The sequence below is a fragment of the Hemibagrus wyckioides genome, linkage group LG06 (assembly GCF_019097595.1).
Source record: "Hemibagrus wyckioides isolate EC202008001 linkage group LG06, SWU_Hwy_1.0, whole genome shotgun sequence".
Taxonomy (NCBI): Eukaryota; Metazoa; Chordata; class Actinopteri; order Siluriformes; family Bagridae; genus Hemibagrus; species Hemibagrus wyckioides.
In genome coordinates, this window is record NC_080715.1 from 38126754 (window position 1) to 38141351 (window position 14598).

General features: G+C 39.6%; 1 protein-coding gene across 1 annotated transcript in view; it reads right to left on the reverse strand.

Moving 5' to 3' along the window:
• map3k5 (mitogen-activated protein kinase kinase kinase 5) overlaps positions 1 to 14598 on the reverse strand; it is a 68381-nt gene that overhangs the window by 38322 nt on the left and 15461 nt on the right. Inside the window, exons 3-9 of the mRNA XM_058391656.1 lie at positions 14366 to 14389; positions 11044 to 11237; positions 9495 to 9663; positions 7803 to 7909; positions 4498 to 4668; positions 3627 to 3739; positions 938 to 1097 (exon numbers count right to left, since the gene is read on the reverse strand). Coding sequence (XP_058247639.1) covers positions 938 to 1097; positions 3627 to 3739; positions 4498 to 4668; positions 7803 to 7909; positions 9495 to 9663; positions 11044 to 11237; positions 14366 to 14389 — 938 coding nt within the window. The remainder of the gene's footprint in view (positions 1 to 937; positions 1098 to 3626; positions 3740 to 4497; positions 4669 to 7802; positions 7910 to 9494; positions 9664 to 11043; positions 11238 to 14365; positions 14390 to 14598) is intronic.

A 14598-nucleotide genomic window follows, 5' to 3' on the forward strand; every position in this document is an offset into this window, starting at 1 on the left:
ATATTTATAATACTTATTGTGTATTATTCTTAAGCCAAGGCATATATAACACAAACAGTTTGGCGATGTTACAGCATCCTTAACAGACTAAGAATTCCCATATCAGTAAATGTCTAATAGAAATCCAAATCGTACAGTGGTTTCTCTGCAGCTTCACTCTACACTCCCGCCAAAAACTGCAAGATAAATGACAAGAGCTATCTTTATCTCGTCTGCTTCCATCACCAGCCAACATTTTCTCTGGATTCTGTTTAATGCTCTGCCTGTTTCCTTCAAATATGGCACTTTCAGAGACTTCTAATTCTGTAGAATCGCTCTAGCTGCCATGACTATACACACAGACACACACACACACACACGTTGTGACTGTGGCATGGCTGCTGGTGCCAGATGGACTACTTTGTGCATTTCAATAACAATCTCCTGGGAGTTTTACGTACAACATGTACAACTTTTTCCATCCGTGGTGAGCAGAAAGGCAAGTCAGAAACCCCGACATGCCTTGAGGTGGAACAGCAGACGTCCAGACCGAGTCCACGCCTGTCAGTCAAGAACAAGGCTATAATGAAAACTGAAACTGGACAGATGACGACTGAAGAAAAGATGGTATCTGGTAGCAGACTGGAGGTTTGAAAACGTGTATGGTTTTTATTCTCCCATGCTCTCTGTTACTCATTGCAGGTCTTTGACAGATATATAAATAAAAATGTAAGCTTTAGGTTTGAAGCTCTTGCCCTGTGGCCCCTTTTAATCATACAGTACACCCGGATGCCAAAAAGCGTGTGCTATTTTTCTGTTGTTTACACACCAATCTCATGGGGAGCAAGAAAGAGAAGTGTACAAGACAGTATAGAAGGCTGGCTGGCTGCAGGCCAGAAGAACATGGATATGTTCTGTATGTATAGGGGTGTGTGTGTGTGTGTGTGTTTGCACATACCAGACAGGGGCTTTAAGTTTGAAGAGCTTCTCGGAGGCGTGTAAAACCCGGGTGTTGTCGCAGGCTAGAATGCTTGCACCCAGGAAAAAGCCCACATCCCAGTAACTCTGTAGCTTATCCAGACTGCCCTTCTTTCCCAGGAGACTGCTTAACTTAACACCTGCAACACACACATACACACAAACACACCATTACAAACCTATTGAAATGTCTCCCTTCAACAGACTTGCTTACTAACATCTGTAACACACACACCTACACACTGAGTACCAGAACTACCCTGTGGCCCTATTTTTATTTCCAGTGCTTTTTATATATTCTAGTCCTGGATGAAATCATGTTTAGTTTGTGGGTTTAAAGATGCGTTTGCTTTTGGAGGCCACATTACACTCCTCCAACATGATGTTTGATATTAGTCACCCAGGCTAGATGAATGCTAGCTCCCTAAAGGCCTCCAAAGCTTCCTTGTGTAAACAAACCAAACCTGACATACAGCAGCACGAGGCATGTTTCTGTAGATGTCCAGATCAAGATGTCTGTTAGTCATTAAGAGAAAACAGTCAACAATGGTATAAACAAATTATTAATGGTTTTAGATTCTAATCGTTCTTATTATGAGTGTAGTTTTAGGAACGGGAAATTTAACCCTGTGGTACCTTCATTACAGTGAGGATTACTGTTAATAATGATGCGTTATTGCTCTTATACCACAGCAGTTCTTACCAGCAATTCCATTTTCTATGAACTAAAGAATGACACATCATACTTTTTTCACATTTAAAGTTTAAAGAACATGAAAAATTTTCTGAATATGATTAAGGGAAAAAACAAGCACAAGCAAGAGCACTATTTCATCTGATTTTCCCATGTAGGAAGGATTTTTTTTATAGCAAATTAAATCACGATCAGCAAAAATGAAGCAAATAGGCATATACACCAATCAGGCATAACATTATGAGCACTCAGAGGTGAAGTAAAATGGCACCTGTTAGTGGGTGGGATATATTAGGCAGCAAGTCAACATTTTATCCTCAAAGTTGATGTGTTAGAAGCAGGAAAAATGGACAAGCGTAAGGATTTGTGCGAGTTTGACGAAGGGGCAAATTGTGATGGATAGGCCACTGGATCAGAGCATCTCCAAAACTGCAGCTCTTGTGGGGTGTTCCCGGTCTGCAGTGGTCAGTATCTATCAAAAGTGGTCCAAGGAAGGAACAGTGGTGAACCAGAGACAGGGTCATGGGTGGCCGAGTCTCACTGGTGCGTGTGGGGAGCGAAGGCTGGCCCGTGTGATCCGATCCAACAGACAAACTGGTGAAGAAGTTAATGCTGATTCTGATAGAAAGGTGTCAGAATACACAGTGCATGACGGGTCAGCAAAAGGGGGAGCAACACAATATTAGGCAGGTGGTCATAATGTTATGCCTGATCGGTGTGCGTAAAACATGATACTCTTTGATAAGTAGATTTTATTGCAGCTTTTTAATACTGTATTTTTATTCAGTTTATTTAAGTGAAAAGTAGCGACAAACCCAACAATCGCCCCCTTCAGACGCACCTACTCACGCCGTGTTGGACTTCAGGCTGCTGGAACGGAAGCTGCAAACGTGAGGAGCTCAATTATGCATTTTATTCCCTGACAAAATTTCACTGTGTGCAATTACTCAGTGGGCGACAACAGACATGACAGCTTTATTTAAAGCCCCGATGCTGGATTCTGCAATACGCCTGACAGGCTGCTCAACTTGACTTTCAAGATCATCACATGCAGAACATCCCTGTCTTAGGAAGCTTGAACCATTCTGGAAATTTCCAGCTCAAGACACATCATTGTATTAAATTTACTAATGATAATGTTTTCAGTCTTTTAGGCCATGTTCCACACCAACTCATACATTTACCTTTGGCTCTAAAAACTTTTATACTTATTTTTTTACACTTTACAAGCTGAAAGTAAAAATCAATTCAATTTTTTTTATTTGTATAGCGCTTTTAACAAAGAGCATTGTCTCAAAGCAGCTTTACATGAGAAACAACATAAGAAAACAACAAACATATAAACAGACAAACAGTCCTAGATATCAAGGCAATATTAAGATATCGGAGTCAAAACCTGCCTTTAAGACCTATGGATCAGAGTGAAATTCTGTAAAAATATCTCTCTTAAAGAATTTCGCTCAGCTTTGAAAAAAAAGAAAAAAGAAAAGAACATAGATGAAGAATGAAAAATAATGAAGATTGTTACATATATTTTTTATGCGTGTTTATCAATTCCTCATAATCCTGCTGTGACACTGAAAATTGTGGAAGCAGATTAAAGTATTTATGTCTCTGATGCTTTTACTTTTCTTTTTCATCATAACTGAATATTACAGATGGTGCTTCCTGTTTTTCATGTTTTCTGAGATTTTGTCATGTCCTGCTGTTTCTGTGCTCTGCTTAAAAAAACTAGAAAGTAAAAGAAGGAGAGAAAAGAAAAAACTGGTTTCAGCCCAAATCATAACTAATAGATCATAACTAATAATAATAAATCACAACTAATTAAATTTCATCACTACTGTGTTGTTAATTTGTTATTCATCACCACTGCCACAGTAACTAACGGTAAACAAATGGTCTTCTGTCAATAAAAGTAGATTACTCTGCTTTTGTGTGTGTGTGTGTGTGTGTGTGTGTGTGTGTTTTTACCCACCCACTTTACGAAGCTCGAAAGAAGAGTCAAACTGTTGACCAGCTGCCAGCAAAAGCACGGCGTAGTTTATACCCGAGTGCAGCGTGGGCTCTGATTCGAACCCTCTCCTGAACCTAGTGCGGGAAAGAAGACGATAACAAGTTCATGCCATCAATTTCTAGATAATGAAGCTATCTGTTAAATCATTTATCCCAAGAAGTCACTTAAACCAACACAAACATAGCATTCACTTGGTTAAAACACACACACGTTAGAATCTGTCTCACATTTAGGCTTTAACTAATGAAATCTACAGAATGTTACAAAAACAGACCAATTATAATTTATAAAAACGACTTTTTAAAGCTTTCAGAAATCAAGTCCAAGCTGAAAAATACCTACAACCTGAGCCATTTTTAAAAAAAAAACAAAAATCTAAATCCGATCAGAAAGGCCGAGATCTCAGTCACGCAGCTTGTTATAGAGAAACCGTAAATCCCTCCATCCAAAAGTTATCCCTTTACCACAGAGTGCTTCGCTTGAGGCTTCTATCATCAATGTGAACACGACGACTTATTTCTAAACCATATTTCTTTCTTCAAGCTTCATCATATCAGCAATCACATGTTCATGTGCACGCTGTCATTAAAGAAACGTATAAGAAAAAAATGAATCAAATTTTAGAAGTCGTTTATTACAGATTTTACACCGCGGTATAATTAGAAACAAATTCTTCTTCCTGTTTTCTCGGTTACTTTCTGTTTTATTTCATCCAGTGTCCGTGTGTCACTTCTGTTTTTTAATACTTGGAATGTGTGTTATATGAAGTGAATGGAATGTTTTGTAAGTAGTTCCTGCGCTCGTGCATTTGGTAAACGAAGCTTTTGCTCACCAGTGTATGCTGCTGTCTCGGCTTTGTGTGTCAGTGAAGTGCGAGTCCTGGAACATGTCTTTATAGATGCGTCCAACCAAGCAGTAAATGTCCGAGGCCACCTGCTCTTCAGACTCCACCAGGGGAAGCATGATGTCCAGAGCTCGCTGTCTGTCTCCAGGCTGGTTTCTCCTAAATACAGAAGGAAGGGAAGGGTCAGAATCATCCATGATATTCCCAACACAACATGAACTGTGCTTTATATTGGAAAATCTACTGAGTTCGAAACAATTATGATTCATTATTAGAATGTAATTGTTATTAAAACTCTTCTGCTGTGTGTAAATAAGATAACAAAAGCAGCCACTGATTTCTGAAAGGTTTGTGTAGCGCATGAAAGCCCTGTCCCTATTAATGGGACCCAAAATGATTTTTTTTGTGTCAGATTTCCTCCATCTCTCCATTGCACACGCATTCACCTCCACTCAGGGGAATTCCCACAGATATTTTCATGCAATCACAGAGATAACGATAAGATATATTGTGGGTTCTTTTGTGTGTTTTTTTTTTTTTAATTACACGTTCCAATTGTATTGCTGGAAAATGAAAACAGACGGGTTGCGTCAATGTGACATCAAGGAGCTAGTCGGTAAACAGAACTCAAGCGCCACGTTATGATGCTGTCCTTCATTTCCCTGCATGCAGCTAAAGGGGAAAAAATCGACCATGAACCATCGACCATGAACCACATATACATCTATATTTATAAATAATTTCATTTGTCTGCAGTTTTTCATTTCGACTTCTTTCACTGACTTTCATGTTGGTCTATATTCAATTTAACAGGTTGGTTTTTTGTTTTGTTTTTTTTAGCCACGATTTTGCTTGACAACCTGCCGAAAACAGCGCCAATAGGATTTGACCTCTTGCTGCATCTCTGCCTAAGGAACAGTCCCTTCAGAGTGATCATTTTTAAACAGTTTTCAATCGATATTTGGAAAAGCTTGAGGTTTTTCAAAAGCACAGTAGTTTTTCTGCAGATTTGGGACAAGACACATCATGTGATGTCATCACAACACGATTCAGCCAAAGCTCTACTGACATGAGTACAGCAAAATTCATTACATATGTGTCTTCACTTGTTGGAGTTCAAAATGTAATTTTGAATATATATTAAAATATTTTTGGCTTCAAAAGAATTTTAGTCTATTTAGCCACCTCACCTCTTTATCCATATAAGTATACACCGATCAGGCATAACATTATGACCACCTGCCTAATATTGTGTTGGTCCCCCTTCCGCTGCCAAAACAACCCTGACCCGTCATGCACTGTGTATTCTGACACCTTTCTATCAGAACCAGCATTAACTTCTTCAGCAGTTTGAGCAACAGTAGCTCGTCTGTTGGATCAGATCACACGGGCCAGCCTTCACTCCCCACGTGCATCCATGACCCTGTCACTGGTTCACCACTGTTCCTTCCTTGGACCACTTTTGATAGATACTGACCACTGCAGACCGGGAACACCCCACAAGAGCTGCAGTTTTGGAGATGCTCTGATCCAGTGGTCTAGCCATCACAATTTGGCCCTTCATCAAACTCCTTACACATGCCCATTTTTCCTGCTTCCAACACATCAGCTTTGAGGACAAAATGTTCCCCTGCTGCCTAATATATCCCACCCACTAACAGGTGCCATGATGAAGAGATCAGTGTTATTCTTCACTTCACCTCTCAGTGGTCATAATGTTATGGCATCATTTAAGTCTGTACTATTCTACATTGAATTTCTTATAAATATGAAACACTATTTTGCTCCTATTAAACAAAATTGTGTCTGAACCAAACATGATGATCAGAGGAAGACGCACAGGAAGTTACAGGACCAGCCAACACACCAGCCACAACCTGAACATCTAAACACATCAGATAAAGATATGTTCCATACCAAGGTAAAGAGAAGAATGAGAAAGTGAGATCAAATACAAATGCAGCCATAACATCATCCAGTCTGCTGTTTATTCTGATCATGCTGAGACAAAGTAAGACAGAATGAATGAAGTTCACATTCTTCCCTTTCCTAGTAGTTTCACTGTAGTTACTGAATAATTCAACTTAAAGGGAAATAATTCGCCATGCTGTTAATGAGACAATGAGAGATTAGCAAACTAGTCATTAAACTGCCTAAGTGTTTAGCAATGTGCCATTAAGTCACTTCTAGCTTATAGTTTTCCAAAAAAAACTTCTAACTACTTCCTGGTAATGAGAACGACATTGGACAGATACGTAGCTTTGTTCATTTAATTAAGTGATTTGAATTAAATTTTGTTTTTGCACTAATACTTGTCCGCATAGTCACTGCTTTTACTTCGTCCTGACTACGGCTTAAAGCATGGGCTAATATCTGAGCTAGAGCTAATCAATGACTTATTAAATGCATGATAATTAATTATAACATGCAACTCTTAAAGCAAAATGCTATGGATTGAAATGGATGAGTTAAGAATTAATAAGAATTAGAGAATGAATGAAGAGCTGAGAGAGAGAGAGAGAGAGAGAGAGAGAGAGAGAGAATATGCAAATGAACAACTACAAGGACAAAACAGGAAGATTAAATAATACAAGAAGGAGAGAGAAGATTGAAAATACAAATGCCAAGAGGTAGGAGCGAGAGAGTCATGAATTGTCCTCATTATTATCTCATCTCTACACACATCATCCCACTTGTGCACCTACACACACATCTATATGGTTCCACAGCTCTCTAAAACACACATAAATCCAATATCCACTATCTCCAAGCCTCCGCCGGGCTCACTGTGCTGCTTCATCTGCAAAGCGGCATTAGATGTGACCGCTATGGGTTTGTACTTCCTCACATCTCCCCTGTGACACACACACGAGTCATTTGACATGTCTGGCTCTGAGGCATCACATGATAAACCGTCCCCGGGGCGACAATTACCAGAGGATTTCATGTCCCCCTGCGAGCTTGAATCCCCCGTCTGCCTCTATTCATTTGGTGAATAAAACACAATTAAATCTCTCTCCATGTATTGTTTCAAGGGCTTGGTGCTTGAGTGGAGGAAACTATTGAAAAGTGGGAGGTGTTATAAAATAAATAAATAATGTGAACAGAAATGAAAAACGATCTACCGACGAGTGATGAGTGTATTACTGGCAAAGACGCATCACATCAATGCTTTTGTAAATAAATACACAATAATAAACACATGCAAATGAATAGGGAAACCCATCGGGGAAGAAGTAAAGGCATTTTTACTTAGACACTCAAACACACACACACACACACACACACATCACCTGTTGAGAGCGAAGGCATAGTGGAATTTCACATGAGGGTTGGCAAAGGGGTCAAACGTTGGAAGCTTCTCTAGAGTCTCAACCAGCTTCACAATGGATTCATAATCCTACAAAGAGACAAAAAAACCAAAAGGATTCATCTTCATCATCAAGTCATTACACAGTCCACATGTTTGGTGTGATGTGGTATTGGTCAACACTGTAGGCTCCGCCTCCTGATATTTGAAGGCTTTTTTCACCCAAATTGTTTAACACAAGATTGTGATGAGTTTGTAATAGCTTGAGTGTAAAAATAAATAAATTAATGAATCAAGAAAAGCAACTTTAAAACACCAAACATGTGTGAACAATCAACACTGCAACATCTCCCATCCAAAACCAACATGAACATAAACGTCTCTCGTGACTGATCCTACGTGAGCTACACTTCGTTAAAAGAATGTTTTAGAAGCGAAGAGAGACAGATTTTTCATTCCCAACACACTGCATTATTAATAAAACCCTCCTGCATCATATTCTCGAGCCACTGCACAGCATGAAACCACTCAAACCTAACATAAATAATTCAGTCAACCTTTACAATGTCATATGTTGATATTCATACCATTTATTGATGAGGAATGAAGTGACATGCGAGTGGCATCATATGCTAGTGGAGATAAAGAAAAGATTCTATATTATTTGATTTTTTATATTTAAGCTTGTGTTTAGTTTAATTAGACTATTTCTACACTTTTGTCTATTTGTTTTTCTACCTTTTTTTCAGCTGAACTGTCATCTCCTTCAGGCTGGACTGTTCAGAGTTTTATCAGACTGCATAGTACTGTAGATCATAGCGTTTTCTGTCCACATTTATTTACATGTCTGGTTTTATTAGACTTGACTGTGCATAACCTTTGCCTTTGGACTGAAGTATATCTGCATTAAATTGGCATATGCTGATCTCTGCTAGATCGGACTGTACCTGCGTCTGTTAAACTGAACTATTTTGGCTTCCACTGGTCAGGATTCTTTGGTAGGTTCAGACATTTTCTACCTCTGTTAATCTTTTTTCATCTCCATGATTGGACTACATTCTGTTTAACTGAAGTATGTCTCACTGTTAGACTGGATTGCGTCTTCTGGCACCTCCACGCTCATTAAAAAACGGACTGTGTCCCTTTGCGACATTCGTCTGGACTGTGCCTACCAGCGTTAGGCTGTTAGATCAGATTGTATTTGCTTATTGGAGACAGGAAGCCAAATGAAGACAAACGGAGTCCCTGGAGACTAGGAGCTTATTAAACATTTACTCTCAGACAAGAGTCTCATTTCGGCTCGGGGAAACTCGACTCCTACCTGCTCTCAGTGGGTATTTGGAGTTCTGATTTAAAAAGTGCCCTGTACTGTATATTCTACTAAAATTACTATTGACTGGTAAAGTCTGGCAGACTGACTTAAAAATAGTTTGCATTATAAATGTTGCATCTTAGCAGTGTGGAATATCTCTGATAGAAATAGCTGAAGGAAGTAAGCAGTTTCATCTAGCATCAGATGGATGACAAATTAAAGGGAAAAAAGCTTGTTAGTAAACTGTTTAGCTACCAGAACAGCTTTAATAGAACTTGGTATTGAACCTATTGGTGCAATAAAGACCATTTATACAAAAGATGTTGCAATGGTTTGCTGTATAGTGAAACTAGATGATCTCACCTGTATGTCTCTGTAGGATAAGAGCAGGTTGATCACGATGTCAGCTGACAGACACTCCACGTTGTCCAATCGCTGCTGGATCCGCCCCAACTCTGCTGCAAGCTCCACCCCCGTGTACAGCTCCCGCGCTTTGCGGATTTCGTTCAGAATGGTCTCCCGGAAGTACTGGCTATAAAGGAACCACAAAGACTGCCTTGCTGAAACTGGAGCTCCACCCAACAGACAATATCTGGTCAGGGTGGTACTGTAGTGGTATCTTTCCGCCAACAGACAGGGCATTGTTGGGAAAACAAAAACTCTTGGTTGGCTGGGGATCTTCTTGGTCAGCGTTGTAAATTGGATTTGCACATAATATCATTCCAGTCAGACCTCGAGTCAACAACTGCTATTGTTTCAGGAATCCATACAAACCACCAGGAATCTTTTTGTGGCCTAGTTTTGCTACTAAAGCTGTTCTGAGCAAGCTATGCTTTTTCGCCCACGACTTTTAGCTGAATACTCAAGACAGGATATTTCTGTTTTTCACATGACTTCCTCCTGAGAAACGTCTTAGCACATAAGAAGTCACGATGCATCACTTCCAGTTCCACCAGGCTAAAGTGCCTCATTTCTACAATTTGTGGTGTATCTAAATCAGACAGGGTCTTGAGATAAAACTTAAATAAAAAAAAAAAACAACATTTTAAATCCATAATAAAATGTATTATATGTAAGCAATAATATGTAATAATATGCACATATCATAAACATTGCAATAACCCAGGAGATTAAAGGCAATTGTTGTAGTATGTCATACATGAGGTCATTCGGAAAATTTAGGCTTTTCATAGTCGTAATGCAAACCACAGAGATCCGAAACCTTACACCTATAATTTGGGTGTTTTATCACTGCTGTACACAGTAAAATATTAAAGCAGGGGTTTGTTATTTTAAAGCCTTCTGGGGTTAAATGTAATCACAGCAACGCATTAAAAAGCATTCCTTTTTCACCCAAATGACCCCACCTGCAGTTTTGAAACCTAGTGACCTGCCATTTTAGACAAAAAGTGCTCTAGAGCTCATTTCTGATTTCTGGGCTAAAATTGTTTTTTTTGTTTTTTCTTAAAACAGGAAACCAAGATCCATCTGGCACTGAGCAGAGTTTCTGTGAGGAATTTTTGACCTACTTTTGACGTATGACTATTATTGGTCTAGAAACGTATTTAATAACGTGACGTCTGAAATTTTAAAAAGAACTGATCTTATAACTAACAAGAAAAAGAAATCTGTGTGAAGAATTCTATGGGTTCAGTGAGCTCTCTCAGCCTAACAGCCATGACTCAGCGCTTTCTCGATGTGACAAAGAGGAAGTTGCTCATTGTATAAAACACACACACACACAGATCCCTCCAACCCTCCAGCATCTCTGTATGTTCCCTGTTATGAGTAACCAAATGTAATCATTAACAACCCTTAATCATGACATGCAAGCATAAACTAAAAAATATCTAATGATGAGAATAATAAAATCAGACACTGAGACTATTAGAGCCCAATAAGCTTTACTCACCAGGAGCTGGTCTGTGTGCTGGTGAGAAGCTGGGTCAAGCGATCCACCAGAGGCATGCAGATGGGACCGAGCAGAGCCTCGAAACTGGGCTGCATCAGCTCACTGAGGCCTTTCATGAGGCTGCTCTCGCAGCAGTACACCTTATTCTGAGGAGTCACTATGTACGGAATAAACAGGTAGTTCGCTGCACATGACTGGAGGGAGAGAAAGAGAGAGAGAATAAGAGATGTTAGGCACTTAAACATTCATGGACACCGTGTACTCAATGAACCAGTAGGTAATGGAGTGGAAGAGATTAAGAGAATAAAGCTCAAGGTTCAGAAAATAATGCAATGCATTTACAGTTAAAATGTACAGTCAGAGAGAGAGAGAGAGAGAGAGACAGAGAGATAAATATCTATATCTATCTATCTATTCATCCATCTGCCTGTTGTCTGTCTGCAAGTCTGAATGTCTGTTTACAAGATAAACAGAACAATGGAGAAAAAGAAATGAGGGAGTGTTTAATCTGGGCATCTAGGCTTAAGCCTTGGCAGTAATGCAGGTTTAATGCACATTTAAAGCAGACAAGTGTTAAGACATACAGTGAGAGAGAGAGAGAGAGAGAGAGAGAGAGAGAGAGAGAGAGAGAGTTTGAGAGAGAGAGACTCCAGGCTTTGGCTGCAATACTGTTCTAATATTAATGACAATAAACCTTTATTGAATTGAGGTGAAGTGACTTGGCAGCCATTAGTGATGCAATACAGGAGCTATTATGAGGAACAGTGTGTGATGCTTAATGCATGTGTGAGCAACTCATATTCTCTCTCTCTCTCTATATATATATATATATACACACCCGGTGTGGTCAGAGACTTGGCAGCGTCACCTGTCACAAGCGCATTCATATTTTAAGCGGTGAGGGACAGACAGAGAGAGAGAGAGAGAGAGAGAGAGAAAGGCAGCGTTCACTTTCATTCAATTTAGAAAGTAAGCCCTTCAAAATGAACCTTTTCAGGTGCCTTATAAAGTGTGTTATTAATCTATAAAAGAAAACTAGCATTAATGCTGTGTGCTTGGCCTCCATTTTCTCTCTGCTGACTTACACAACCGAACCTGACACATGTAACAAAGACTAACAAAGAGGTGGAGGAATAGGAAAAAAAGAAAAAAACAATTTTATCAAAAAGAGAGAAAGGAAAGAGGATTAGTCACGGACTTGAAAGAGGAGCAGAGGTCAAAAGAAGGACAGTAGGTGCAGAGGAAGAAAAAAAGAGGTACAACAGAGTGAAACAGAAGGAGGAATCACACTCTTGCTGTTAGACAGAGAGTCAGCGCTGGGGTTTCCTGCTACCTGCAGCTCAATGCCACCTGATCCCCTGAGCCACTTATAGCCTCACTAAAGCCTAGCGAGCAACCCACTAACCCTGCTCTCTCCATCTGCTGCTACACAAAGGGAGACAGAGAGACAGACACACACTCACACACACACACACACACACAAAGTGAGAGAGCATAATCGAGATCGAGAGAGAGAGAGAGAGAGAGAGAGAGAGAGATTAGAAGAGAGAGCTTCTCTTTACCAGACTAGTCAGGTGCAACTGCTGTAGCGTTGCAATTTCCTGACACGTCTCAGACAAAAGCAACTCGTATTTTCACACAGGCCAAATGTCACGGTTGATATCATTGATTCCGTTGGAAAAGTATATTCTACTTATACATATATATCTTTGATCGTCTGCTTTTAAGTGAACACTACTGTGTTTCACTGATGTGTGGCAGCCTGGGAAAACCTTTTAGACGGTGTGAATTTTCCACTCCATACACATCTAAAAGCTACAGTTGAACTGAAACTGAAATCTGTTTCTCTTTGGTATATGTACTGTATATATATGGTATATATATACACAGTTGTGCTTATAAGTTTACATACCCTGGCAGAATTTATGATTTCTTGGCCATTTTTCAGAGAATATAAATGATAACACAAAAACTTTTCTTTCAATATCATTGAGCCACTCTGGGGAGATCTCAAACATGCAGTTCATGCAAGACAGCCCAAGAATTTACAGGAACTGGAGGCTTTTTGCCAAGAAGAATGGGCAGCTTTACCATCTGAGAAGATAAAGAGCCTCATCCACAACTACCACAAAAGACTTCAAGCTGTCATTGAGGTTAAAGGGGGCAATACACGGTATTAAGAACTGGGGTATGTAAACTTTTGATCAGGGTCATTTGGGTAGTTTCTGTTGTCATTATGATTTAATGACAACAGACACTAACCATGAGTGAAACACTAACCATGAGTGAAAGAAAAGTTTTTGTGTTATCATTCATATTCTCTGAAAAATAGCCAAGAAATCATAAATTCTGCCAGGGTATGTAAACTTATGAGCATAACTGTATATACATATATTTCGGCATGTACTGATTAGGGTTGGGAGCAATATTTTTAGAGATTTAAAATTATAAATTATGGTTTTCAGGTTTATACACCGATCAGCCATAACATTAAAAGCACAGTGTAGGTCCTCCATGTGCTGCAAACACAGCTGAGACATGGACTCCACAAGTCCTCTGAAGGTGTGCTGTGGTATCTGGCACCAAAACGTAAGCAGCAGATTGTTTAAATCCTGTAAGGGCCTTGACTTGTTTGTCCACATATGAGAGATTGAGACATGAGGATTCAGGACGGCTTCTAGACCAACTTCTTCCATGGTCTATATGTAATCCATCCGTGCTCCCTGTAGGCACACTGATGCATTTCTATCATATCAAGCCTTGGCCTTTTCAGCACACTGTTCTAATGTAGATCTGTGGGACTTAGATTGCCTTCCCTCCCCATGAGCATTGGGTGCCCTTAATCCTGTTGCTGGCTTACTAGTTGTCCTTCCTTCAGGGTTAGGTTAGGTTAACCACTGCGTCCTGGAAATCCTAAAAGACCAATTTTTCCTGCTTCCAGCACATCAGCTTTGTGTACTGACTGTTTTGACTGACTGACTGACTGAAGTGTAGGCACTTGCTGCCTAATGTATACCAGGCCTTGACATGTGTCACTGTAATGACATAATCAGTGCTATTCACTTCATCTGTCAGTGGTTTTTAATGTTACAGCTCATCTGTGTAATCACTGAGCGATTTACTGAGCGCTCAACTGGATGCGGCAAATGTTTGTTTAACCTCTCTCCGCTGTTGCATTTCTGACCAAAGATGAAGAGTAAGTTTCATCCTACACGATCGTTTTTGAGTCATTTAATTACATAAAATTACATACCAAACTATGCCAAATGTTTTAAAAGTATTAGCTAGTGGATTGTGTGTGTGTGTGTGTGGTTGTACTCACAGTGTTTTTCTGGCACACAACCTCCTGCAAAAGAAACAAATGGGACATGTATGAGTTTACAAGCCCCTAACTGAGCCCAATAAAACATTACAGCATCCGCTCTAAATCGTTTATTTCATCTGAGTCCTGTTAACTGGCTCCTGTACACATTAAGAGATCATTAGTGTTCGCAAAAAAAAAAACCAAACGAGCCCCTACATGCACAACACCATCACAGGCACAATATTGTATTT